General features: G+C 40.4%; 2 protein-coding genes across 7 annotated transcripts in view; one reads left to right on the top strand and one right to left on the bottom strand.

Annotated features, from left to right (window-relative positions):
* The window catches only part of srgap3 (SLIT-ROBO Rho GTPase activating protein 3), a 71,725-nt gene extending 65,208 nt beyond the window's left edge, over positions 1-6,517 (bottom strand). Inside the window, exon 1 of one of the 2 annotated variants that reach the window (XM_004068545.4) lies at positions 6,085-6,517. In XM_004068545.4, the coding sequence (XP_004068593.1) occupies positions 6,085-6,145 (61 nt within the window). In that variant the 5' untranslated portion in view covers positions 6,146-6,517. The remainder of the gene's footprint in view (positions 1-6,084) is intronic. The other variant, XM_011474645.3, reaches the window with a different exon arrangement.
* A 3,173-nt stretch (positions 6,518-9,690) lies between these two features.
* thumpd3 (THUMP domain containing 3) lies at positions 9,691-27,124 on the top strand. Of its 5 annotated transcripts, XM_020703011.2 has the most exons (11): positions 9,692-9,738; positions 10,082-10,324; positions 11,017-11,094; positions 11,190-11,594; positions 12,979-13,109; positions 14,733-14,802; positions 18,246-18,361; positions 23,196-23,300; positions 24,206-24,329; positions 26,640-26,852; positions 26,977-27,124. In XM_020703011.2, exons 2-10 carry the CDS (start codon positions 10,100-10,102, stop codon positions 26,820-26,822), a joined length of 1,437 nt encoding a protein of 478 aa, XP_020558670.1. In that variant the 5' UTR covers positions 9,692-9,738; positions 10,082-10,099; the 3' UTR covers positions 26,823-26,852; positions 26,977-27,124. The 5 variants fall into 5 exon arrangements, with proteins under 5 accessions (XP_020558667.1, XP_020558670.1, XP_011472945.1 ...); XM_020703008.1 differs by having other exon boundaries at positions 9,691-9,741; positions 26,640-27,124; XM_011474643.3 differs by having other exon boundaries at positions 26,640-27,124.
* Positions 27,125-27,352: the final 228 nt, after the last annotated feature.

Below are 27,352 nucleotides of genomic sequence, written 5' to 3'. Positions count from 1 at the left end.
GGTCAGAAGAAAGCTCACAAAGGATGTTTCCACTCTTGAAAATCAGTTAACATGAAGATAATTCAGTGAAGAGCACATATTTATTTGTTTAAATTTGTGAAGGAAAAAACAGGAATTTGATTTGGTAAACTGCACAAGACATGTGGTGGGTACAGCCATTGACTGTATATGATAACTGGACTGAGTGACTCCTCCCCTCTGGCGACCAAAACATGTTCTTGATAATCCTCTTTTTTCATGATATTTATTCTCTAGTTGTAGTTATTCCTGTTATAAACTGACCACTCAGATGTCTCAATGTGGGCTCATGTCGAATGTTCAAAACATTTGATCGACACATTTTGTGTAGCCCACCACCTTTAAGTAGTAGGAGTGCGAACTTCCAACAAGCTCGTTCATGATTTGCAAGAGCGGTTGCCATAGAAACGGTGATTCAGACTGACTCAGACCAGTCAATGCTTACTGATGTTGTCGAGCTGCAATATGGCGGGATCTGTATCGCTAAAGAAAGGTGACTTGATTGATTTTGTGTTTACCAGGAAAAGGAAAAGCTGGTCAGTTTTCCTGAGTTTTAATAATGATGGCATATTTGCAGCTTCTTGACCTAAATTCTAAGTGTCATTCAAACATACTATTCAGATTTTCCTTTGCCATTTTGTTTAATAAAGATGAGAATAAAGCATTAGAGAAATCTCAGCTTTGTCGAGATTGACCACTAATTTTTACTCAGCATCAACACGCCCTAACGTGCTAACTGCAGCTTTGAACTTAGAAATCACACAGAGTGGAGGATGGCAGGTCTTTGATTTTCTTTTGTCAAAATTTTCTGGGCAGCAGGCTTGCTGGTCCATGACTCAGTGTGACCTTCTCTTCACATGAATAATAATCGCTGCACAGCCGGCTCCACAGGGTTCTAAACTTACAAAGAGATAAGAACTTTAAGAACAGGATGCTATTATTGCATTATTCATTTTTAAACTGTTTTTTTTATCCTATTTAATCTGATCTTATGCATTTGGTCAATAACCCTAATTGCTTGCCAATTTTATAGCATTTTGCAAACTATACATTCAAATCCAGGATGCAGGTATTTCTTGTTGATGTGTAAAAACAGGGACACGGCAATAGCTTAAGAATCAGCATCAGCATCAGCACCAACGCGTAGGATTCTGTGATGCATAAGGCTGATAAAATACTATTGAAGGTATTCATATCTGCTTTGCTCACAGAAGCTACATGGTGTCAGACACATATCTAAAGCGCAAAAGAAAAGGAAATCACCAAGAATGTCATTTTAATGAACCTAAAAATGTCTTAAAATAAATATGCACCAACGCAATATTCTTTATGATGTAGTACAATCAGGATTTTGAGTGTTTTTTTTTCTCTCAGGCTGACAAGAACTTCTCACCAGAGTCTAAAAAGAAACAAGTGCAAACAGACAGCAGAGTACAAAGGTGTTAACACTGAGCTTCCTCCTCAGCATCACCTTAAGTGTGTGTTTGCCGTGGGCGGCTGATCCTTTGTACATGCGGAGGACACAGGATACAATTTTCCATCAGCCATTTACAAAGCTACTGCGTGCAAAAACGAGGAGAATCCAACCAGTATTTCCACTTTTTATTCATCTGTATCAGACAAGAAGAAAACGTCTTCAAAGTGAAATGTCGCTTTGGAACCCAAACAACTATGGATCATAGATCAAAACGATGATCTGTAAACTAAAGGCACAAGTAAATGAATGTAGTGCAAGATGGGTTGTGTGTCCAATAAAGTTGGGCTTTACTGCCAAACTGATAAATCTGAATATTGATTTGTTTTGTTCAGTTTTTGAAATTTTATAATGCATAAATAAAATAAAAAATAAAAACCTATAGCTTCCTAGGACATAGTTTCTGCAGAGTGGCAGGGGTTCATCAGAAGCAGCTTGTGGCCCTCCCAGTGTATTTTCTACATCACAAATTCCCTCTTTTTGAAACTGCATTTTTTCATCTGCTCTTGATTCACAACGATTTGGATAAAGAAATACTTAGAAATGCAATTTACAGTTTGATATTCTTTTTATATGCGTTATATTCTGCATGTGTTTGTTTGGTTCTTGTTGGCATTTCACCTTTACTTTCTGTGCAGGCTAACTGTGGCTCCTCCAAACTTATCCACACTCTCACCTGAAGTCCACAGCTGATTGAACATAGCTGATTTAGCTTGCTCCCTATTTAAGTTGACTTCTTTCTGTATTCAGTGTAGGTTGGTTTTGTATGCTTACCCTGTGTTTGTCAGTTCAACTTGCTCCATTGGCTTTGCCCCCCCACACTCTCTCCTTTGGTGAGTTTTCTTTTTGCTAATAAATCATTCGACTTTTTGACTCGTGTCTGAGCCTCTTTCCTTGCATCTGGGTCCTAGCTGACCAGCCTGTTTCATTATGTCTTCTATCATCAGAGAAATACAAGTTAAAAACACCATTTTCCTTCCTGTGGGTCTTTAAGTCTATCCAGTTTCTAACCCTTTCAAGTTCCCCTAGAACAAGGAAAATGCTGCCAGCTGACAAACATGGCCTCAGTAGATAGTGAGGAGCTGGCCCCCACCCAGTTGAATGTGTCTTCAAAATTCTTTAAGAAATTTGGTTTTAGGAATTGCAGTGATTCTACAAGTCAAAGTGAAAATGGCAAAAATATTTGAACACGAGGCCAAATCAACATTTCAGAGTCAATGATCTGTCACTAGTGCCTCTGACTGAAGCTGTTCCCCACTCTGTCGGGCTTTTGGTGTTTAAAGCCCACATGCACAACATGGAGAAACTACAGGTTGATCTGCAAAGCTTGCATTGTAAATGTCAAGCAGCTGCCGGTGGTTAAAACCATTTCAAAAGCTGCCTGTGAAAGTGGCTCACAGGAAGAGGCAGAGCTGCAGTCCAGCAACCACATGGTGGATAGCTACTTAACAGAGACCACGCTCCTCTGCCAGCCTTTCTCTCCATTCTGTGCATGCGCTCTGCTCCATTGACATGCTAATGCAGGATCAGCCAGCTGAACAGCTTGAATAAAGTGAACTCTGTCTCCCAGGGTCCTTCAGAGACCTTGGGCTCGACAGCCGGCCCAAGAGCTTGTCAGGGATTCATCAGCGACCCAGGGGAAAATGTTATGGTAGTTTCTAACACTGTGATACATAGATTACATTTCATGTCATCTGCTGACTCATCTGAAGGTAACTGCATTCAAGCGCACCACTGAGCCATAACGAACACACTGTCAATAACTCTTGTATTGCTCAAAGTAGCATCTTTGTTCATAAATTAACCTTCATACATAATAAAACCATCTGGGCTTCTATTATGACCCAGTGGTTGACACTGATGGCATGGCCCCTTCTGCCACACCGACTGCACATTAACCATAGAGCAATAACTCAGAATGACACCAGTGCGAACATCATTACCATTGACTCGCTGCGTCTCCAGTCACAGCTCCACCATTGTTGTGAGGAGGTGTCTGTATAGAGCACAGCCCTCCAGGTCAGTAAACTACCCAACACAGCAGATGTGGATCTAGAAAAGGCCCTCATTTCTATGAATCACCCCTTTTAGATAGAAATACTATCTAATGCAAAGAGCCGTCTGACAAAAAAGCGGCTCCACCGTTGTACAGGCGCTTAAGATCTTATTAAACCAGAATGTTTTCATCAAAAGAATGATATAAGCACTGACATGATTATGTGCATCAGTCTTCCAACAGGATTGAGACAAAAGCAGGAGAAGAGGCAAAAAAGACAGATGAATCCATGTTAGCTGCTCACACACAAACAGGGATTTCTATGTAGTTTGGTTTTCCTTATGCTTCCATCATCCAGAGATCCAGAGAGATACATGATTCCAGCTGTGATCTGCTCAGGCCCCCCTGAGGTATACCATTAAACATAAAACTATGGAGAGTCGAGCTAATGGATCCAGGGCTTTAAAACTAAATCCCTGTCCTGCTCTGATAAATGCTCATGCAAAGTAACTACAGTCAGTCTGTTTACAGTTGTCCTCCTGATCTTTCACTCAAAGTAGCCTGCAGCTTTAAAGACCCACTCCAATTATCTTTTTATCTATTGTAAAAGCCTTTCCAGAGGTCTTTTAAATGATGATGCCATTTTCAACCAAAATTAAATTTAAAAAAAAACTGTGTTGTTTTCTAGGAAATAGTTTCTGCACAGTCTGAGGATTTCTTTCTAAATGGTGGGCAGCCCACCCGTGCTTCCCAACATCCTTCTGTTTACACACTCTACCGCTAGCTTACAGCCCTTCACACCCCCCAGCCTAACATTAGCAGTGAAGCAAAAATGGCGAGCATTGTTGAAGCTATCTAGCCGTAAAATTTTGAACCAGATTCCACCTCAGATAAGAAGTAGACGTACGTGAATCTATTTGTCTGCAAGTGGAGGATCAGAATGGAGCAGAGCGGGGAGCTTGCATAGACAATATATATCACTGAACATACTGACCCTTCTCCACTTGTGTTCCAAACAGGAAGTTACCGCTGGAAGCCAAAAACCCATAGACTAATGTAGAAAAATAAACAGCTATTTCTCAGACATGCTGTTTGTCAGAATAACAATTCTGTTCTTGCTAATCCTAATTTTCTTTCATGAAAATGTTACTTTATCTAAAGTTATTCTGGTTATGAACTGACCAATCAGATGCCTTGGTAAAAGCATGTGGTGCCCACCTGGAACGTTTGACTGACAGATTCTCCAGAGCAGCTTTCAGTGGAGGGGGTGTGGACTTTCAACAAGCTTACTCACGATTGGTTACAGTAGTTGCCCAAGAAACATGACTCAGACCGACTCGGATCAATCGTGAACTCACTTCCGCAGTTCGCTAAAAATCTGAAAACCCACCTCTTCAGACAAGCATACCCATCCAAATTAATTTTATGATTCCATTTTTTTGTTTGTTTTTAACTAATGTGTTTTTCTTTTAATTGTATTTTATTGTTTTCTATCTGTAAGGCGACCTTGGGTGTCTAGAAAGGCGCCATATAAATAAAATTCATTATTATTATTATTATTATTATTATTATTATTATTATTATTATTATTATTGTCGACTGGCTCCAAATGGCGGCGCCCGGATTGAGGAAAAATGGTGACTGAGTTGGCTTCATTTTGCTGGAGCCGGAGGTAAGGCATTTTCTACGGGTGAGGTCACAGTCGCTTGCTGAAGGTTAACATCAATCTTTTACCTTTACCTTTGACTGTGAATCTGTGTTTTAAGAGCTATCAATCAGCAGACACCATGAAGCTGCTATGTCATATGGTTTTGGCAAATGTTCTGCCAACACTGTTTAACAAGAGAGTGACAACCTTCTGATCAAATTATTTCAAAACGCTTCAACAATGCAGAGATTCTAGACAAGAGGAAGTAAAAATGCTTATAGTGGTATCCCAGTTGTACGATAGTCCTGTGGCTCTCAGCAGTGTTGGCACGCTAAATATAATGAATAGCATGGGCTTCTGGCTTGACAGCTTTTTCCAACAGTAACATGATGATGCAAAGAAGTTGCCAGCCTGGATGAGCAAATAACCTTTTCACAGATTGCCATACTTTAGAATCATCACAGTGGCCAATTTCCTTTCAAGGCACTCACAGGTTAAGACAAAACACAACCTGGCTGTAGAGTCCAAGTCAGCCAGTGATCAAGCTCAGTTCTATGGGTGGCACGCACATGCTATCTCACCCTTCCAGTCTGTAGGTGGTGCTCTGCTCATTGTATTTTGAATTATACACTGACATACTGACCAGATAAAAACCATTTTGATTACTGGAATGGAACAAAAGCTGCATTCATATTGCTGCCCATCCTATACAACCCCGCTCAATAAAACAATGTAAACCCAGAGGCTTTTCCATCCTAAAAACCCAGCACTGTGTGAAAATGCCCAGAGAAAGCAGGCTCCTCAGCCTCCTGCCATTGCACTGGCTGCCAGCCTTTCTTGTCAGCTGACCGGAGAAGTCCATCGGTGCTTTATTGGGCGTTCCGTACAAAGGTGAACGTGGAAAAACACAGACAATGCGAATGCCCTAACGCCGCGCTCTCACCGCACCTTTCACTTGGGTCTCATACTCCGCTATGATCTCCTTGTCCTTCTTGAATTTCGATGACATGGCTCCGCGGTTTTACGGGCAGAGTCCCTGGCCTGTTTTGGTCGAAGACTTTCTTCACTGTCGACTTGCAGCGCTGCTCTCCGTCTTTCTTCCCTCCTCCAGTAGCCTCCTAAAATGCGCTGCTGTGCGTCCGCAGTCCAGATTCAGGGCAGAAGACGCGCCGGAGCATCGGTCCTCTGCTGCATTATCCTCCTGCTTCCTTCACCCACTGGGCTGCAGCGCCAAAACAAAGGCAACAGTCGAGCTCAAAACTGCAGCAGCAACATGATGGTGAGGGGCTTCGAGCCAGCCCAAACCCAACAGACATGCGCGCGCGCGCCCTCAGCTCGACACCGTGCGCTGCTGCTGCTGCGGGGAAACGGGCGTCTAAGACATCCTCACGTGACCCTCCTCAACTTATACCCGTAAACCCTCCCCCCAGCGGGCTCCCAGCACCCATCAGTGTGATCATTCACTCACACCTCTGATGCCAACCGATTTGCATTGGAGAAAGAAGATGAAATTGTTTTTCTTGGCATCACTTTCTTCAAAGAGGAGTCAGATCAGGGGGGAGGTTAGAAGTTTGGTGGTTAAACAGCTCCTGATGCTTTCAGCTCATACCTGATCTCCAGCTGTTAACAGCATCCTCCAGGCAGCTGCAGCATGTGCTTCTTTACGTCTGGAAGAAACTGGTACTGACACTTAAAGTAAGCATAAACCCACATTAGGCATTCATCACGGTCAAGAATGCTGACTCTTTCCAATATTCGCAGACATTCATCCCCCTCCTGTAAAGGACGGGACTGCAGAAACGATGCTTAAGGCCCAATTTCTCAGATTCTGTGCACGTGCTTTTGCGTTGTGAAGATAAGCAGCATCTTACTGGCGACAGCCTGGTTGTGTTTCATAGCGGGTCCTGTCATCTGGACGCCTCAATGTTTAGAGAGGACTGTGTTATCTGTCACCTTGGCTATTCTCGGCTCAAAAGCCTCACAATATGACTCACAGTGTGTTGCAGCATCAAGTGGACACACTGACACACTACAGAGGAGCTCTGAAATGCACATGCAGACCGCCAGGAATGGGAGTAACTCATTCCAAAAGGGAGCATCATACTGCTTTTTGTTGTAATGAAGTAGTGTAAGTCACTGCTAATAAACTATGAGCAATGCTTTAGTCATCAAATGTCCAGTAACTGGTGAATTACATTTGCTCTAATGACAAAGCTCATCGTCTTAGGATCAAAAATGCCACAAACAAAATGTTTTTTTTCTCCTAGTTGTCAGTTAATTTAGGCTTTGTTAAAAAATGATATAGACTAAAATGTTCTCCTAACCGTCATGGACCCATCCATCTGTCTTCTGAAACTGCTGAATCTCTATCCCAGCTACTGTTGGGTGAAGGTGGGGCACACCCTGAACAGGTCACTAATCTGTTGCAGGGCCACGTTCTCACATGCATGCATGCGGACAACTAATAGTCACCAGTTAAGCTATCAATCCTGTTTTTGGACTGTGGGAGGAAACCAGAGCGCCCGGACGAAACCAACCCACACACGGGGAGAAACAAGCAAAACTCTACATAGAAAGGTCCAAGCCAGGATTTGAATCAAGGCCTTCGTGTTTGACGCAAGCCACTACACCACAGCACAGCCCCTCGTAAACTCAGACCCTCTAATTTCATTTTTATGTTCCTTATGTGTGTTTAGTTTTGCTTTTTCACAGAGCTGTCAGTCTTTATTGTTAGCTGAGTGCAATCGTTTTAACCCACTTATGTAATCAGCATTTTGCCTTGTTTAGTTTTCCTGAAGCAGACAGGTTCTCTGTTAGTCTCTGTGTTCTTTATTTTTCAACGTAGAAAGCCGGATTTTTTAGTTTTAGACTAAACTGACTGAAGCTGAGGGTTGCTCCCTCAATTAAACTTTGACTCGACCAAAAGTAAACAATATTAATAAAAGTCAAGGACTGTATAATCAACAGCAATTTGTGAGTAACTTGCACAATACGGCACATCTCAGTGTTTATGAGCCATAAATTGAAAAGAGTTGCAGGTAATTTAAACTAAACCTGTGCAATTATTAGAACTGCATGACAAAAAAAGCATTTAAGGAGGTCTGCAGTGAAGGTGTTAAACTAATTACTCTAAGTCGTTACCCTCTTAATGGAACGTGTTTTAATTTTAGACGTTTCCCCAATGGGGATCTCCAAATACTTCACATGTGACGTGGCAACTCTGAAAATTTGGGTCAGATCTCATGTCTTTATTAAGTCAAATGAAGATAAAATTCTTAGCTGTACTTCACAGCTTTACCAACAATGTCAGGAATGTTGCTTTCAAGGAACACACTTAAATGTCAGACACATTTTGAAATATTTTCCTTCAACTTATATCATCTTACAAACAAATCACTTTCAATTAAAACTCTTAAAACAAGAATACACTTTTTATCTAACCAGGGGCTAATAATTGGCATTATAAAACAATGCTCTTTGAATGGATAACACCTAAACAGCAATCAGGACGAAAACTTTATCAAATGCATTTTGCATTTAGTCAGAAAACCAGACATCAAGATACATTTTATGGTGCCATTTGCAGGCATTAAAAAAAACTCTTGTCTTTATGTAGATTATATAAGTGCCCAAAAAGTTTTAGACGTTACACAATTTGGAACACTGACCATCTGCTGTGTTGTTTGTTTCACATCATGAGCAAACACCCACATTTCTTTCAGGTTTCACACTTAGTCAACAAGTAACTGACTCTTGAAGAAAAAAAGGAAAACAGTTAGCACTCTTAACAAAACTATGTGACTTACAAATCCTGCCAGATGTAAAATGAGCTGAAATATTAATTTACTTATGTTGGAAAGAAATGCAGACAGTTGCATTCCTTATTATCAATTAAAAAAAGAAAAATAGTCACAAAGCACAATCCAAACAGGTTTTGGATAGTATGAAAGTCCATGTGCTTTGTTGATGGCTGATAGTCTATTACATGCTGTATTTGTGAGATGTTAGCTTTTATTTTGTCCGTTTTTCTCTGCCAGTGAACAACCGTCTACATTTATTATTTCTTCTTTCATCTAAAAAAAGTTTTTTTTTATACCAATACAGATCAAAACAAACAGGCACAACTCAGATTTGGATAGAACAGAAATCTCTGCATCCGTTGAGTTGAAACCTCCAGCTCACATGTTTGTGTCACAGCGCCCTCTAACGGCCACATATGAGAAGCACGTACAATACATGACAATCAAACATGAAAATGTTCTTGGAAAATACCCATTGAAACAATATCCCAAAAAATGTTTATTAGGGAGGCCTTCTCTAAAGATAAAAAATGTAAAAATAAAACGATGGTACAATATCATACAACTACCCGATTAAAACCCAAATAAGGAACATTAAGGCATGATCAATGGTTGTTTCAGTCAAGTGAAAAAAAAAAACAAAGATATTATACGTCGGACAAATGCTTCTGTTAATTTGCTGATTTGATGTACTAAAGATTGAAAAATAAATTGTGTAAAAAAATATTTTATTTCGGAAAAACTCACACCGGAAGCGTCGCTGCTAAGCGGAAACAGCGTGTGTGCCTCGTGCGCGTGTCAGGTCGGTCCCTAATGAATCCACACAACATGTTACGCTTCACACATAATTACCAGTTTTGTGTTGTATGCGGTGTGCTTGTGGTTTAACAGCACGTTTGATTCTCCTTTAATTCTGCATTTAGAATGACCGGTTAGCGTTTCGCATCCAAGTTATACACCCTCAGGCTAATGTTAGCTTGCTAAGTGAATGAATGTCAGTGCTAACATAATTATATTGTGACAGCTTGAATTTAATGGGATAAAAGTTTCCTGCTGTAATATTCCAGAGGTGAGGTTTAGTCCCAGCAGAAATGCATGCGTATAAAGTGATCTATAGGATTCCTGTCTGATCTTTACATGCACAGATCATCATCATCATCATCATGTGCTCCCATGGGGATAAAGCTGCAGAGGAAGCATCATCATCAGTGTCCATCATGAACGCCTCGCCTGACTCTGAACTCACTGTGACCATTGGAGCGACGGTGCCCACCGGCTTTGAGCACACTGCAGCAGAGGAGGTTCAAGAGAAGATTGGAGTGGATGCACGGATCAGCAGAGACCGGGGACGCATTTATTTCCCAGTCACTACTGATAAACTTTCTGAGGTACAAATCCCACCTGTCCTTTACAGTGGAGGAAATAACTGAATTAAACTAAATTACCGATTTTGTAGATTTGCCCACCTAAAAAGAAGCTGACATCCTAATGGTAGGTTCATTTGAATAATGAGAGATAGAAAATCAGCTTTAAATAATTTATATATATTTGCATTTCATTGAGGGAAATGAGAATTTGATCCCTCAGAACCCTGATTGTCAGCACAGAGGTTTCTTGTAGTTTGAAGTCTGACTGATGGACTGATTCTCTGGACAGGTGTCTTTTCTACAGGCGTCTTCAAGTCAGGTGACAGGTTGATGAGGAGAGTCTAACTGGTCTGTGTGAACCAGAACTCTTAATGGTTGCTAAGGGATCAAACACTGGTCTCCCTTGATGAAATGTAAATAACTGTTTATAAGTTCTTTAGAGTGGACTTCTTGATGTTCTTTGTGATTTTCTTTCTCTCACCGTTCAAATGAATCTACAGATGACAGATTGTCCATTTCTTTTTAAGTGTGCAAACCTACAAAGTCAGCGAGGAATCAAGTACACATTTCCTCCACTGTAGGCGTTCCTCATGGTTTCACCATGCAGCAAGTTGCACACCTTTAAGGTGGACGACGACGGTTTAAAGCCAAGAATTTGGGAGAGGACACAGAATGCATTTTTTTTTACATTTATTTACATGATTTTCCTCCAGGTTCATCATCTGCGGTCTGTTGACAATCTGTTTGTGGTGGTAAAGGAATATGATCAATATCACTTTAAAGAATCTAAGGTGAGGCAAACCCTGCACCTCTTGCTGAGTTAAGCGGCAGCACCCTCACTTCCTGTGATGGTAGATTTAACATTAAATGTATGTGGTTTATTCAGGAGGAGACGCTAATGGAGTTGCAGGAGCTTGCATCCAAACTCCCATGGACTAACGCGCTGGAGGTCTGGAAGTTAAACAGAACTCTGAAAAAGAAGAAAAGCCACAGAAAAGGAGGAAATGCCACCAAAGCAAAGCCTGCTGACACCGGGGTGTGTGACGCAGCTGAGCAGCAGGAGTCGGCTCAGGAGCTTTCTGCAGCCGAAGGCGACACCAAGGATGCGCCAGACGTGGAGAGCCACCAGCAGGAGACTGCGCCCGAGGACAAACCCGTCAAATTCCGTGTAACATGTAACAGGGCTGGAGACAAACACAGCTTTTCCTCGAACGAGGCAGCCAGGGATTTTGGGGGAGCTGTTCAAGAATTCTTCCAGTGGAAAGCAGACATGACAAAGTTTGACATAGAGGTGGGCATGCTTGTTCTGGCACGACTACTCCATGTTTCACTTCATTTCACAGCGGCTGAAGATTATATTTCATGGAGAGAACACCTCTTTAGGGGAAACCAGAGGCATGATAATAATGGTGTTGAGTGACCGTTTCTTTTCTTTTACATTTTATTCTTTTGTTTTTAAATTAGGGATAAATTTATTAGTTCAGTGAAATCATCCAGTTTTGCGGTTGTTTTGTCCTGTTTTTATATTGTACATTAATTTCATTTTGGGTTTTTGTTGTTGTTTTATATACTTTATTTATTTTAACAACAACAAACAAATGTGTAAACGGAGGATATTATATTTAACACCATAAAAACCTCAGTAGTTAGTAGTAGAAGTCCCTGTAAGGCTGCCAGGTTAAATACAATTAATAGTAATAATGATGCATTTTATTTAAAAGCACCTTTCAAAACACTCAAAGACATTACGGATTCAAAAGTAAAATGCAATAAAATCACTTTAACACAATGTTATAGGCCCAGTAATTCTTCCAGACATTCCTTTGTCCCGTTATGACCCGTATTAACACTGAAAGGGTCGGCGGCTGTTTTAGTTTCCAAAGCAAGTCAATCATGTTTGGGTGATTAAAATCAAAATTTGGACAAAGTTTGAAAAAAAGATCATTCCAAAATGTCAGAGTATGAGGACAGTAGCAGAACATGTGTTGGAATGAAGCCGGTTTCATCGATCACAGGAAGAATTCACACAGGGCAACATTCAGGACAAACTGTTTTTTGACTCTGTTATTTGAAATGATCAATTAGATCCAGAATATGTCGGCTGTAACCTTTTTAGTTAAGAGATGAGATCAACTTTATTGATTGGGCTGTGGGGAAATTCAGTTATTTACCACAACTCTGGGGATCGGGCATCAGGGTGCAAAAGACAGGAAAAATTCAAATGTGTAAAGAAATATTCAAGGTGAAGAGAAAAAATTCTACAACTTGAAAATCTTTCATTATATATGCTATACATGCAAAGCCAGAAAAAGAAATACCAGAGAAGGAATAAACAGTTATTTGCTTCTATAGTTACTGTTGAGTTGAGTAAAAGCTAAAGATAATTAGCATTCCCTTAAATATACTGTATTACCATTTTACCGTCGATGAGCTGGTTTTATTGCAGCTTCTGTGGAAACTTTGATTAAAACAATGATGTAACGGACATTCAGTCATTTCTGAATGAGAGGAACTCAAACAAAAGCAGAATTATTTACACCATTTTCACCAATATTTTTCTAAAGATTACAACCAGCGAGCTGATTCTGACAAAACCTTTGGAAGTTTTAAAAACAACTATTTCTGTAAACCAAAAATGAGCATAAAGAAACCTAAAAATGTGTCTTTTAATGCAGGTTTTACTGAACATCCACAATGAGGAGATGGTAGTTGGCCTTGCGCTGACCGAGGAAAGTCTTCATAGGAGGAACATTAGCCACTTCGGACCCACCACTTTGCGTTCCACCTTGTGTTACGGCATGCTCAGGTAACCTCATCTGTTTAAGCCAGCAAGCATCTAAAACCACAAGTATGCACGCAGGTTACAGGAAGTGGAACTGTATCTGTGCACTGCTCTTTCGCTTTTCTACTGGTGAGTTTTATTCATGTAGGTTTCTGTTGCTTTTGAAACTCTGACAAAAAAACCAAATATCATTTTTTTTAAACATTGGAAATCTTCATTAGAAACCTGCAACCGTCTTTGCTCCTCCTCCCTACAGCTTCCAACTGAAAATAATATACTGTAGTTCCCAAAATGTCTAGAATTAAATGTGGCAGAGCTGCCATAGTAGAGTCTGGAAGCTGTGGGAAGAACTGACCTTTAGTAGCACTTCTTCTTCTTTCAGCTGCTTTTGCAGTGAAGGAGCTGAGCAGAGGCTCCGTGCTGTGGAGCTGGTGCTGGGTGGGGTTGTCATGATGGAGTTAGTCTAGTTACCTTTCTTCTGTTGGAAGCCACCATGGCTGGCTGAAGCTGCCCCAGGCCACCACAGTGTCATAGGAGCTCTGGTGGAGTGTCCCTCACCATGTAGAACCTCAGAACCAATGCTAAAATGTAACTTGGCAAAAATCCAAGCCAGACCAGGAAAGCTGCACAGGTTACTTGGAAAATTGTTTTAAATATTTTAGGTCTGATGGAATTTCCTTTCCACCTGCTTTTCACTTTGCTTTTTGTCAGAACATTGTTCGGCTGGAGGTTGTTTGGTTCCAGCAGCCGTGACCCAAGACTGAACCGATTCACGTTCAGGAGTGGCGTTTTTTGACGCTTCGCTGAGCCTGCAGACGTATTTTTAGACGCAAGACAATTGAGATCACTGTGAGGTAGACACTTGAGAAAGACGGGTATATCCAGTGCAACAGAGGAAGCTCCTTTGTCGAGGTTCAAGTCACGCCTCAGTGTTTTCTTTAGGGATCGGAAAATGACAACTTTGCTAAGTGATGTTGCAACCGCGTCTGTGGTATGTGATTTGTTTTGTAAAGTTTTCACTTGACTACTATTGGTTACATTTTTGTTTTCATATTTTGATGTCCATGTTTTAGGGTCAAGCTAAGATTTATTGGTTGGAAACAGAAAAGGAGCCACAAATCTAGAAATGAACACCAGTCCATCATTTCTCATTGAGAGGAATTATCCAAATGCAGTGTTTTCCTAACGCTGCGACCTCCAAAAACTTTAGTGTCTACTCTACGTGGATATTCCTAATAAGTTAAGTCAAAGTTTCTTGCTGATGGAAAAAAAATGACTCAGTTTATATCAGTGTATATTCTTTATTTTAAACCTTTTCCTGAAAATTTTGTACAAAGAATAGAGAAATCTTACCTGGAAAAACAAATTGCTCCTTACCTTGAAACATGGCTGGACCGTGAATCCATGATTTATATTGAATATATTAAAGATATAGATCTGGATTAAAATATACAACTGAGTTTGAACGCCGCAAATCAAGAACGAGAAGGAATATTGTCTTGTGTTCAAATTACAACAAAGGAAGAAGTTGATTAGAAAGATAATTTAGGCTGAGATTTGAGGAAAGTCCTCCATGCTTTTCAGATTTCACACGTTGACATGACATTCAAGGCTTTATAGAACCGTTGTGCTTCTCTCTGTTTACAGGCTGTGCAAACTCCAGCCCTCTGATATAGTACTTGATCCTATGTGTGGAACTGGAGCCATACCACTAGAGGTAAAGCCAAACCTTTGTGCTTTTTTGTTACTTGTTACTTTTACTTCTTAATGCTATGTGGAAGGTACCATTTCTTCCTAAAATATAGAGGGCCTGTTGCCATTGCTCCAGATCATTGACTGTATGAGAAAACTGGACGGAGCGAGTGTGACGTCACCTATAGAAAATGGCCCAGTTCCGGCTTCAACCAAAGGCATTTTTCCACGATGCAGATGCCGCCATGTTGGAGCCAGATGATGTCAGTAAACAGTGATTGGTCCGAATTGGTCTTAGTCACAGTTTTTATGGCAACCACTCTCACCAATCAGGAGTGAGTTTGTTTGAAGTCCACACCCATAGAATAAATATGGCTGTTTATATCCCAATTTATGGGATTTTGACTTCTTTGAGCCAGCAGGTACTTCCTGTTTGGAACGCTGGGGGGGGGGTACTCAGTCCAGTTCTTATACAGTCAATGTTCCTGAAGTCTTTCTTTGGAATTCACGAAGGCTGTGTTTGAATTAACTCACTACACACTAACCCCTATTAGACTATATGGTGCATAACAATATATTTAATGTAAATCTAACATTTTCTCACTATTTTTATTAAATGCCAAATTATGGTGGGACCCATTTGTAGAAGTACTTTATGTCATCTCTCTTGTTTGATATGCTTCTTGCCTTTTTCAAATGACAAATTGTTCAAACGCAATGCATTGTGGTCTTTATTTACCAATCTAGTGAGCACTGATGTCCACCTTTCGGCACAACCCTTTGGGGGTTGCCACAGCAAATCGGCGTTCACTGATTCGCACAGGTGGTCTGGCAGATGATTTTTACGCCGGATGCCCTTCCTGACTCAATTCAATTCAATTTATATAGCCCAAGATTACAACATAGTTGTCTCAATGGGCTTCAATTGTAAAAGGACATGAAATCAGTCATAAAATATAATAATTTTTAAATTAAACTAAACAGGCTAGGCTAAACGGGGCATCCCTCCGCTTAGACCCTCCTTCTCGGTAAGGAAAAACTCCTGGAAAGAAAAACGGATTCCGAAAAAAATAGAATAAATGTTCGCATAAAGGAAGGATCCTCTCCTAGGACGAACAACCCTTTATTTTATCTGGACTGGGGACCACACCATATGGCTGCATAGTTAGGCAGAAGGGTGTTGACCCACACTGGATGAAGCTCATTGCGCCCCCTGGGAAACTAATCCTAGTTTCTTATGCGGCAGTCCGATACGTCCGATACGTGAACTAACCAGGGAGTAGGGAAGGAATTTGGACACGACCTTAAGACTACAGTGGGCACTTTTAGAACGGGTCTGGCCAATGCTGGTCTTAGAGATCTACTACCCCTTCTTCCTACTGATGACCTGGATCAGGTGTGTTCAGTCAGTTGGAATGACTAGACACCTGAGTCAGTTAGTCAAAAGCAAGGAGGGAAGGGAGAGCTGCAAAAGGCAGGGCAGGGTGGTGGATCTTGTTGACCAGGGTTGGGCTGCCCTGCTTCAGAACTATGACACAAAAAAATCAGACTTACTGACGGGATACATTTATAACTGTGCAGAGAAATGGTCAAATGGTTTATGCCACAAAGCCCTTTACAGTCCCATTCACGGATGCTCATACTGATGGCGGCTCCACTGCCCAACACTGTCAGCTGTCAGGACTAACGTGGGGTTCAGGGATTTGCCTTCGATACATAAGCAGGCGGGGCGGCAGTTGAACCTGGGATCTTCTGATGAGAGGTTGACCGCTTTACCTCTGCACCACAGCTCTTGAGAGTCGTTGTTCTTCTGTATTTCATGTTCATGTTCAGCTCAGTTCTCTGGAGGTCAGATTGTAGAAATGTCTGGTCATCAGGGCTTCTTGTATCCGCAGATTTATCAATATGCCGTTATTCTGATCTTCACATAACACAAATAGATGTTTATTTAAGAAAGGGAAATTGCATATTAATGAACATTTAAATCAAATGTAAATATATTTTAGCCGCAGGCTAATTTCCATCTGCAGTCCCCTGGCAGGTCGATGTTATTGAAGAAATAAAACTGATTTTAAGATGACGAAACTACACATAAGAATATAAAACAGAGGCAGAAGACTATATACAAAATAAAAATAGAAATAGAGTAAGTAACTTAACCATTTTTTTTTTAAATTGAACCTTTATTTATGCAGGTTGGTGGATTTAGTACAAAAATCGCTGTTTGAAATGTTTCTGTTCATTTGTGATGATTACACATTTGAAATTTTAGAAGCCACTGTTTCATTTGTTTTTTAAAGATGACAAAACTTGTACTTTCTCTTATTTCAATAAGTATACTGTTCCAGAAAGTTGAACTCTTGTAAGACAGAACGTTTAGTGAGAAAGAGGTTTGTTGAAATGGGAGCTCACAGTCGCCTCCAAAAGTGGCTCGAGTTACACTTGAAGAGCCTCTAGAAGATTCCTGTTTAATGAATTCATTTAAAGGTGGACGAACTAAACCATGGAGGACTTTACACATCAGACGAGCTGATTTAAAATGTTCAAAACTTAGGTGTTTGTATTTTTCAGATTATGACAGTGATGATAAGAACAGGGTTATAAAGGTTTTATTGATAATATGTTGCCTTTAGGATTTATCTTATTGCATTTAAGTAGGATTTTCTCTTCCATTGTAGGTCTACGACATTGTTGGCACAAATAAACACAACATATGACACACAACATGTAAACTGAGCTCTTGGATAATACAAATAAAACCCTTTGAGGACCATTTCTTCTGGAATGATCACACCACAGACTGTAAAGACTGCAATGAGTTTCTTCTACCGTTTCTTCATTTATCCAGTCCGGATAAAATAAAGGGTTGTTCGTTCTTCTTCAGTTTGTCTGAAACACAGCTGCAAAGCTTTTAACAGGATCTGGCAAAAGGGCACACGTCACCCCCATTTTATCCTCCTTGCACTGGCTCCCGATCAAGTGGCGTATTGATTTTAAAATATTAGTTTCTACCTGCAGAGCTTTAAATAGACAGACCACACAATACTTATCAGCCTTGCTCTGTCCCTGCGCTTCTGGTCGTGTCCTCCGATCCTCAGATCAAAGTCTTTACAAAAAATTTAGGATCAAGTGTAAAACCAGAGGTGACCAGACGTTGCAGGCAACAGCCCCCCAGACTCTGGAATGCCCCCCCCCTGTCCATTTGTGTGGCCACCTCTGTCGATTCTTTTAAAAGTCAACTGAAGACACTTTATTTATAAATGATTTTAGCTGACTGGTTTCATTGTTATTTTTATTCTACATTTATTTTCTTCTATTTAGTTTTGTCTCACATCATATTTAACTGTTTGTTTCTGTATTTTCATTGTACTGTATGATATTGTGTTTTATTGTTCAGAGCTTTGTGATTTTATCTGGGACAGGCAGTATATAAACAAAACTTACTTACTTACTTGCTTACTTCTCCAGGGTGCAATAGAATTTAACAGTTCATTCTACATTGCTGGTGACAACTACGACATGGCTGTTAATCGCACGCTCAACAACATATGCCACATCCAGAAGAGGAGGGCAGAGAAGGGAAGGTGGGTCCACAGTTAACTGGCTTAAAAGACAATCAGGAGAGGTTAGAAATGAATATATGATATAATTTTAGTTATCAGCCCATTTTAGTGTACCAATGACGGTTCCTGTTGTTTGTTTTTGTTGATGATGAGGATGATGATATTTTAGATATTGGGCACACCAGTGTAATTAATTTTAATTACATGTAATTAAAATGTTTTAAATGTGAAAAACTTTTTATCTTATTAGTGCATTTGGTCTACACTTACTGGCCACTTTATTAGGCACATCTGTTCAACTTCTCGTTAATACAAATGTCTAATCAGCCAATCAAATGGCAGCAACTCAATGCATTTAGGTATGTAGACATGGTCAAGACGATCTGCTGCAGTTCAAACCGACCATCAGAACAGAGAAGGAAGGTGATTGCAGTGACTTTGAACGTGGCATGGGTGTTGGTGCCAGACAGGCAGGTCTGTGAACAGAATTGCCTTGTTGATGCCAGAGGTCAGAGGAGAATGGCCAGACTGGTTCCAGCTGATAGAAAGACAACAGGAACTCAAAGAACCACTGGTTCCAATTGAGGTCTGCAGAACACACAACTCGTCCAACCTTTAAGTGAATGAGCGACAGCAGCAGAAGACCACACCAGGTACCACTGCTGTCAGCTAAGAACAGGAAACTGAGGCTACAATTCACTCAGACTCACCAAAACTGGACCATGGAAGATTAGAAGAACGTTGTCTGGTCTGATGAGTCTCCATTTCTGCTGCCACATTCTTTTGGTAGGGTCAGAATTTGGCATCAACAACATGAAAGTATGGATCCATCCTGCCTTGTATCAAAGGTTCAGGCTGGTGGTGGTGGTGTCATGGTGTGGGGATATTTTCTTGGCACACTTTGGGCCCCTTTGTTCCAGCTGAGCATGGTTCCAACACCACAGCCTACCTGACTATTGTTGCTGACCATGTCCATCCCTTTCTGACCACAGTGTTCCATCTTCTGATGCTACTTCCATTAGGATTAAGGAACCATGTCATAAAGCTGGAATCATCTCAGACTGGTTTCTAGAACATGACTACGAGTTCTCTGGACTCAAATGGCCTCCACAGTCACCAGATCTCAACCCAATACAGAACCTTTGGAATGTGATGGAACGGGAGATCAGCATCATGGATGTGCAGCTGACAAATCTGCAGCAACTGTGTGATGCTGTCATGACATTATGGACCAAACTCTCTGAAGAATGTTTCCAGAACCTTGTTGAATCTATGCCACCAAGGATTAAAGCAGTTCTGCAGGCAAAAGTGGTCCAACCCGATACTAACAAAGTGTACATAATAAAGTGGCTGGTGAGTGCAGATAATGGATGGATTCAACTGCTCTCTTCAAGGGTCACCATAGCAAATCCTCTGTCTTTATCTTGTCCTTGCTTATCTTTGCTCCTCACACACACATCAAGTCCTAATTTACTGCATCCTCGTTGGTCTTCCTCTAGGCCTCTTTCCTGGTAGCTCCAACCTCAGCATTCTTGTACCAGCATCATCACTGTTACTCCTCTCAGTGTGTCCAAACCACCTTAATCTGCTTCCTGTCTCTTTCTCAGACTCTTTAAGCCAGCAGTCTGCAAGCTTTAGCACTAAAACAGCCATTTGAATCTGTTCCTTACAGACCAAAACCCAGCCAAAGCCACAAAGACCCACTTCATCGTTTAGAAACGTACACTTTGTGTTTTTTGTGGCCATTAAGTCATTTATTTGTAAATTGCAGCTTTTAAATATTTACAGTAAATAAGTAAACCAGTGTCATAATTTTCTCTATATAACCATTTTTACTTTGTTTACTTTCAACAGCAGCATATTGGAATTCCTTTCAATATACTGAAGGGTCAAATAAAATCCTCCTGATGCAACATATTGACTTAAGTAAAAAATGCAAGAAAGGTTAACATGACAGATTCTATCATTATGACTTTGGTGCATCTTTATCCTTTAAAATATAAACATAACTACATTGGTGTAAAATCCTTTTTTTAATCTATACATGTAAATGTAATTCTGTACTTTAAAATGTAGTTCTGAACAGCAACTGCACATAAGAAAATGTACTTCAAGTTATTCTGATAATAAATCACTTTGACAAAAGATGAAACCTTTTACCATCATTTTGATTAGTTATCTAACATGTTAATAATCTCATTTTAGATGCCAAAACTTAATTACCTCTAAACAAATGAACCAAAACTACAACCCCACTATTTATTCAAATTGTTAGCATTTTTCTCCAAAGCCACTGGCCCACAATGAAGGGATAAAGAGCCATATATGCAGCTCTGGAGCCTCATGTTACAGACCCCTGATCTAAGCCAACACCATGGCTGCTCACACCACAGTTTTCTACACCTTTTTCTTTCATTCTTGATGACACTTTCTCATCTACCAGTTCCAACCTGCTTGCAAATGTATCTTCACGCCTTTCCTACATTCTGTTGTTCTAGACCAGGGGTCGGGAACCTTTTTTGCCGAGAGAGCCAAAAACGCCACATATTTTTAAATGTCATTTCGAAAGACCCATACATTAATGTAGCGTCCCTTTCCCACACTGAGGCACGTAGACTTAACCTCTTTTAAAGTTCTTTATTCTGGTGACTGCAGACCGTAACAAACGCCGTACAATTAATTCATCAACTCCTGAATCTCTCCCGCTGAGACGAGAGCGCTTCTCCTAACTTTATATTCCCCTGCTCCCGCTGCAGCCCTCCCATTTCCCTTATTCGGCCCATAGCTGAACCGCATTGGTCCAAACTACCTAACAACAGGCTGAGCGACAGAACAGAGGGCCAATCAGATCTCTGCTTGATGCGTTCAACGAACTCCAGAACATTTAACGCGGCCCAACAGCCAAGTTAAACTCAGACCGTGACAATATGTTTAAAACTAAATATACAAATGAATGTTTGCATTTGATGTAATTTCAACATTTTTAGAGTACAATAAGTCTGTGGATTCTTTTTAATAACATCGTTATGCTGTTGCTAATAAATAATGAGTATTTCTCGTGGTAGTTTTGCTGATGGTCTAGTCTGGTTGATACATGGTGAGTTTCTGCTTCATGCAGGCGTTGAGACTTTAAACGTGATCATAGGTCTGAATGTTCTGTAGATGTGACAAAGACTGCTCACATGCAGACGGGGAGCCAAACACTCACACGCCCCAGTGAGTGACGGGCAGCGGGTTTTACGTTTTTACAATCAATACAATCCCTGCGCGATTCACCTGCTGCCGGTCCCCACAACCCCCCCACCCTCTGCTTTCTTCCTCACACATCCCTTCCCCGCAACTGCGCGCTCTTTCTCAGAGACGGGAGCGCGCAGTTTTAGGCACGGAAATTCACAGGTTTCCGGGTGGTACCAACTCTATGAAATAATAGATAATAGTAAAGTGACAGTGCTGGCGCAGATTTTTTTTTCTCCAAGCACCGCTCTAATGAAAAAAAAAAGTATAATTAAAGATTTGTCTGCGAGCCACATGTGACCATCAAAAGAGCCATATATATATAAGTTCCCGACCCCTGTTCTAGACTGTTGACTCTAAGAACTTAAAGTCCTCCATCTTCTCCACCTCTGCTCCCTGTGGCCTCACCATTCCACTTCATGCTCTCATCCACACAGAGATGCTCTGTCTTGCTACAACTGACCCTCATTCCTCTCCTTTCTTGAATAAACATCCACCTGTGTAGACATTCCTCCACCTGCTCTCACTCCAGAGTATTGAGTCCCAGTAGTCTTCATCTTTTTCAGCATGGGGTCTAGCAAATTCTAGGTGTGCTTTTTTGTGCATGGGTTTTAGGAGAGGCTTCCTTCATGGACGATAACCATGCAGCCATTCCTCTGCAGTGTGGTGTCACGGGAAACAATCGCTCCAGTTTGGCGTTCTACTGCTTTAACTAACTGCAGTGAACTTGCAGGGCGATTTTCTTCAACGTTTCTCATCAGAAGATGCGCCTGTTGGGATGTTAGCTTACGTGGACGGCTTGCACATCTCTGTAAGATGGTTGCACTTCCATCTTTCTTAAATGTTTGGATCACTTTTGCTCTAGTATTTTGACTAATGTGTAAAGCTTTGCTGATCTTCTTGTAGCTCTCACCTTTTTTGTGCAAAGAAATGATTTCCTTTCCCAGATTTTGTGACATTTCTTTTCCATGGGGAGCCATTGCTGACAGCATGAAATGACCAGTGAAGATCACAAATCATTGAAGAAAAAAGGTTCAGAGCACTGTCTAGTGGGTCTAGATGACCCAACGTTAAAGTGCCTAGGATGGCACAAGGGTTACATGAATCATTAGACTCACCTGTGGTTGAATGCCTGTTCTTTAGAATTTTGTAGTCTTAGGTTTCTCCTAATACTATGACTGGGGTGTACTCATTCTTGCAACATGGGCTTAATTTGTTAGGAAAATGTTTTTGTGTGTGCAAATTGACATATCTTGTTTGCAATCAATATCCCTCCATTGTAGGCGTATTTTGTAGTATAGTACCTCACACTAAAGGTTTTCTGACATATGTAGTGGGCTGTACTCGTTTATGCTGAGCACTGTATAATTTCCTTATTTAAGGTTATATCATTTTTTTAAATCAGGCTTTCATCTGTTTCTCAAGAATTATTTTGCTTCTATCGATGTAGTTTGTATTTGTCATGAAAGTGAGGCAATGTCTTTGTCTCGAGGGTGAAGTCCTTTGACTCATTTAGGCCTAAGTCATTGGTGATAATAGATTGAAGTGAAATTGCACAATGCTCCATTTGCTTCACAGCTGATGCCTTCAGTAACAGAGGGACATGTTTGCTTCCTCTCAGCTCACCTGGACTCCCCATTGACACAGTGCAGTGGGACCTGTGCAGGCTGCCCTTCCGGGCCAGCTCTGTGGACGTCATCATCACCGACATGCCGTTTGGGAAAAGGTAGCAGCAAAAGCTATGACGTACTCCGAGGATTTCTGTGGTGCCCTGAGCCTTAGGGAAACACAAGCTGATTAATTTAACCACCATCAACACACATTGTACAGAAGGAATATTTTGGGGGCATTCATATCTTTATGAGATGATAATAAATATGGTAAAACCACTTTTTAAATGATTATTAAATGGCCAGTATAAGAAATTCTATTTTTAGGTTTTTATTGTTGTTTTTTAACAGTTTGCTAGCTTTTTCTCCATTGGAGTAGTGAGGCCAAAGAAAAAATAAATACGAGAATAAATTCATAAAAGTATGAGAAAACAACTTCTTTTTTTTGCTGCTGTTTGTATTTTTATTAATAATTGTTTCATAAATGTATTACATGAATCTTGTAAATTCTCAATTTATAACCTATGAAATTATAACTTTATTCTCGTAAAATATTGACTTTTTCACTCATAAAATTACAACTATTTTCTAATAATATTACGACTTTATTGTCGTAAATGTTGGAGTTTTTCCGATAATGTTACTTCATATTAGTAAAGTTGAGACATATTTTTCTCATAATCCTTTTATTTTTTTATCGTGGCCCTAATACTTTTTTATTTAGAGATCAAGCAGGTATGAAACTCAGGACTCTGAAATTTTCACCACAGATTTTAAAGTCTTTTCCCATAAAAGCAGGGAACCCACAGTCACATTTATAACACCAGAAAAAGGACAAACACACTTTTTACATGTTCTATTTGAAGGTATTCATGAGCCTTAATGTAAACAGAAGGTGCTGCTGTGTTTTAAAAAAGGCTTAAATCTATTGATTTAGTGTTTCCACAGTCTGACACTTCAAGATTAATGTAATCTTAACAAGAGGATCAAAGTGTTTCATTTCATCTCTGCTTTCTTAAAGAATGGGCTCTAGGAAGAAGAACTGGGACCTGTACCCCTCCTGTCTCAGAGAAATGGCCCGTGTGTGCAGGCCAGGCTCAGGAAAGGCTGTACTTTTAACCCAGGATAAGAAATGCTTTTCCAAGGTAAACCTGTGTCTCAATGGGTAGCAGTTTTCCTCAAGAACCGCCACTTTTTTTTTTGTTTGTTTTTTCTGGGAAAGCTCTTCACATATCAGGAAGTAAAGTGAATTACTTGTCAAAGCTGCCGTGTTTCTTCAGGCTTTTTCATGTTGGTTAACAGATGCGCAAAACCCCTCGCTGTAATTTGAAAGGTCTGATTACAGGATGTAGAAGAACTAATGTCTGTTGTCACGACTTCCTGATGATAACTCCAACTATACTTGATCTGTTTTTTTTGCAATTTGATCCACAACATTAACTTCAATTCCAAACTGAATTATAAAGTTATTCTTTCAAGATAAATTGTCTCTCTCTATCTTTCAATAGCAAAATAATGTCTACGTGATTAGGTTGTTTTTTTTTTTATATTCTTGGTTCAAACCATTTTTTTACCCCACTGACAGATGTTTTGCTTAATTGAAGAAAATGTGCCAACGGGGTAATAATATTTGACTTCTCTCTAAGGGGCCTGAGTTTGCGGTGCTTGGATTTGACGCATTCAGTCGGTCTTGAACAGTGCAGTTAGTGCTTAGATAAAAAGCTGCTGTCAGAGAAAAGAGGTTGACCTCCCTAGCATAGAAGAAACCGGTGCTGCACCTCTGATGTGGAACAGCCCTGTAAAAAAGTGGGTCAGTTCATGCGAGTAGCCTTTATGTGGCTGTGGACAGTTGGACTGGGCTGAGTCACCACCCTTTTGAAAAGAATAGCTCTTTTTCCACACCCCAACAAACGCCCCCCTAAAGAAGGCGTGCTAGGAATCACTTTGACTGTAGAAATAAATAGATTGTTGCCATAGAGGATTTTAAATATATTGCTTTATGTGTGTTTGGACCTGTCTCGCCAGTTGGAACCTCAGCAGGAGCCTCCTTTGTCATTACTCCCCCAGGTTTTTTTTTAACCTTTCAGACACTTTAGACACACATCTGTGTTTCGGTGTGTGACACAGCTCTGATTCAGCTTTGGGTGGAAAAAACGAGCAACAACTAAACAGGCTGTGGAAACCGTGGCTCTTCATCTAAAGCAACGTTTTCTCACTGCCAGCTTTTGACCGTGTGTTAAGAAGGACACGCATCTCTGCTCTGACCTTTGGAAAACAGAATCAAATGTCTGTTTTTTCGTTTCAGTGTCACAGAAACATGTTTTCGTCTTAAAGACCCATTCCGATGAAAGTTGTGTTTTTCAACATACGCCATCTTTCTCGTAAAGAAGGACATATATTAAGAAAACTAAGCTCAATATTTCTTTATTCAAAATGTTGTGAATCAGGAGAAGACAAAAACATCATATTTTGGATGTAGAAAATACGCTGGGCGGGCCACAAACCCCCCGCTCTGCTCCATTCCAATGCATGCTCTTGGAAATCAATAGATCTACGGGACTAATTGATTCACACAGGCCAGACGAGGAAAACAAGCAGCAAAATATCAAAAACATGCAGGCAAAGAGATTATGGTTTCTTCTGGTTTTCATTGTCACCGATTATTGTGAACAAATCCTCAAACCTGAGCTCAACTGACCAGAATCTGAGAGCTGATTTGAAGTTCATCCAGTTTTAATCATGTTCACATCACTGTTTGCTTCAGGTTTTAAAAAAAAAAAGCCACCTCTCACCTTTCTAGCACGCCCTGTTTTGGGTGATGCTCCAGAATTACAAACTAAAGCCAGTCAGGCCACTGCAGAAGAGGAGCGTTACAAATGAAACATGATGCTGCTTACCTGTCACACTGACAATAATAACCTGTGAAATTTGGAATGCAGAGAAGTGGCGTCAAGTACCTGCTCCTTTTACACATCGCTTCCAAGATATTTTTACCTCCTTTGGTGGAGTGAACATGTGAACAAAAGCACGCTTCTTTTAAATATATCACATAAAACAAAACGAGATCCATCTCAGCAAACTCTGGATGGATTTTCTTCAAAGTCAAAAGTTTTACTGAAACAGAAAATATTGTGAAATGTAGAGAACTAATTCCTGTGTAGCTTAATGAGATGAGGCAACTTGAATTGTGGCAGAATGCCAGAACAGTGATGACGTCCTACAGAATTGAGCTCTGAGTCATTGTTGCATGCAGATCTGGCAGAAAACTAGTAAGTCATTCCAACATTTAACTGCTGCCTCTTCAGATAGAAGTAAAAATTAAGTATGGTTTTTTTTTTTTGAGGATGTGTTTAGCCTATTTTCTGAATCTGTTCCTCTTGCCTGGGGTTCTTGTTTTACATAAAACAAATGCCGTATTTGTAAATATGCCGTCTTGTGATCTATGCCCCTTTCAGGCTATATCCAGAATGGGGGGGCTGTGGAAAAAGCTGCACACTGTTTGGGTCAACGTCGGCGGTTTACACGCCGGGGTCTACCTCCTGAAGCGGACCGCTGGCGTGTTTGGCCAAACTCCCGAGGATGTCCATGAGTCACCGGGAAGAGTTTATAAGCAAACGGATGAGAAGGACGACGGTTAATTCTACCCCGACTCTTGTGATGTCATTCTGGTGGATTATAGTGCTCTTTATCATTATTTTTTAAAGGAATTTGTTCAAGTTTGCCAAACAGTTAAAGTTTGATTTGTTTCAAACTAATCATTGCGTTTATTCTGACATTTTCCTTCTTTTAAAGGGTTGATCTGTATCATCAAAGGCTGCAGCATAAAACCAGTCATGCTAGTTCAGAACTGTGGAGTTCCAGTTAAATGAATAAAGATTTGAAGACTGACCTGTGATTAAAAACTGCTTCACAAATAAAAGCAACTTTTGTGTTTTCTGCTTCTCCTTCTCCTCATCGTTTCTTTTTTGTATTTGTAAAGCTAAGTTTAAAAAGAGTAAAACTATGCAGACCTGTAAACCTGACACTCAAATAGCGTTTTTGTGCAGAAATATTGACCATTAAATGGTAAACGGCGTGTATAAAGCGCTTTTCTACCTTCCTCAAAGGCCCAAAGCGCTTTACAGTCAGTCTCATTCACCCATCACACACACATTCACACACTAAGGAA

The sequence above is a fragment of the Oryzias latipes genome, chromosome 5 (genome assembly GCF_002234675.1).
Source record: "Oryzias latipes chromosome 5, ASM223467v1".
NCBI classification, from domain to species: Eukaryota; Metazoa; Chordata; class Actinopteri; order Beloniformes; family Adrianichthyidae; genus Oryzias; species Oryzias latipes.
This window is presented reverse-complemented; position numbering and strand designations above follow the sequence as displayed.

Bases quoted from the DNA above. Each gene is read 5' to 3' on its own strand.
- thumpd3 (XM_020703008.1), top strand. From the start codon at position 10,100: ATGTGCTCCCATGGGGATAAAGCTGCAGAGGAAGCATCATCATCAGTG. The intron at 23,301-24,205 runs GTAGCAGCAAAA...GCTTTCTTAAAG, and splicing joins GACATGCCGTTTGGGAAAAG to AATGGGCTCTAGGAAGAAGA. The intron at 24,330-26,639 runs GTAAACCTGTGT...TGCCCCTTTCAG, and splicing joins ATAAGAAATGCTTTTCCAAG to GCTATATCCAGAATGGGGGG.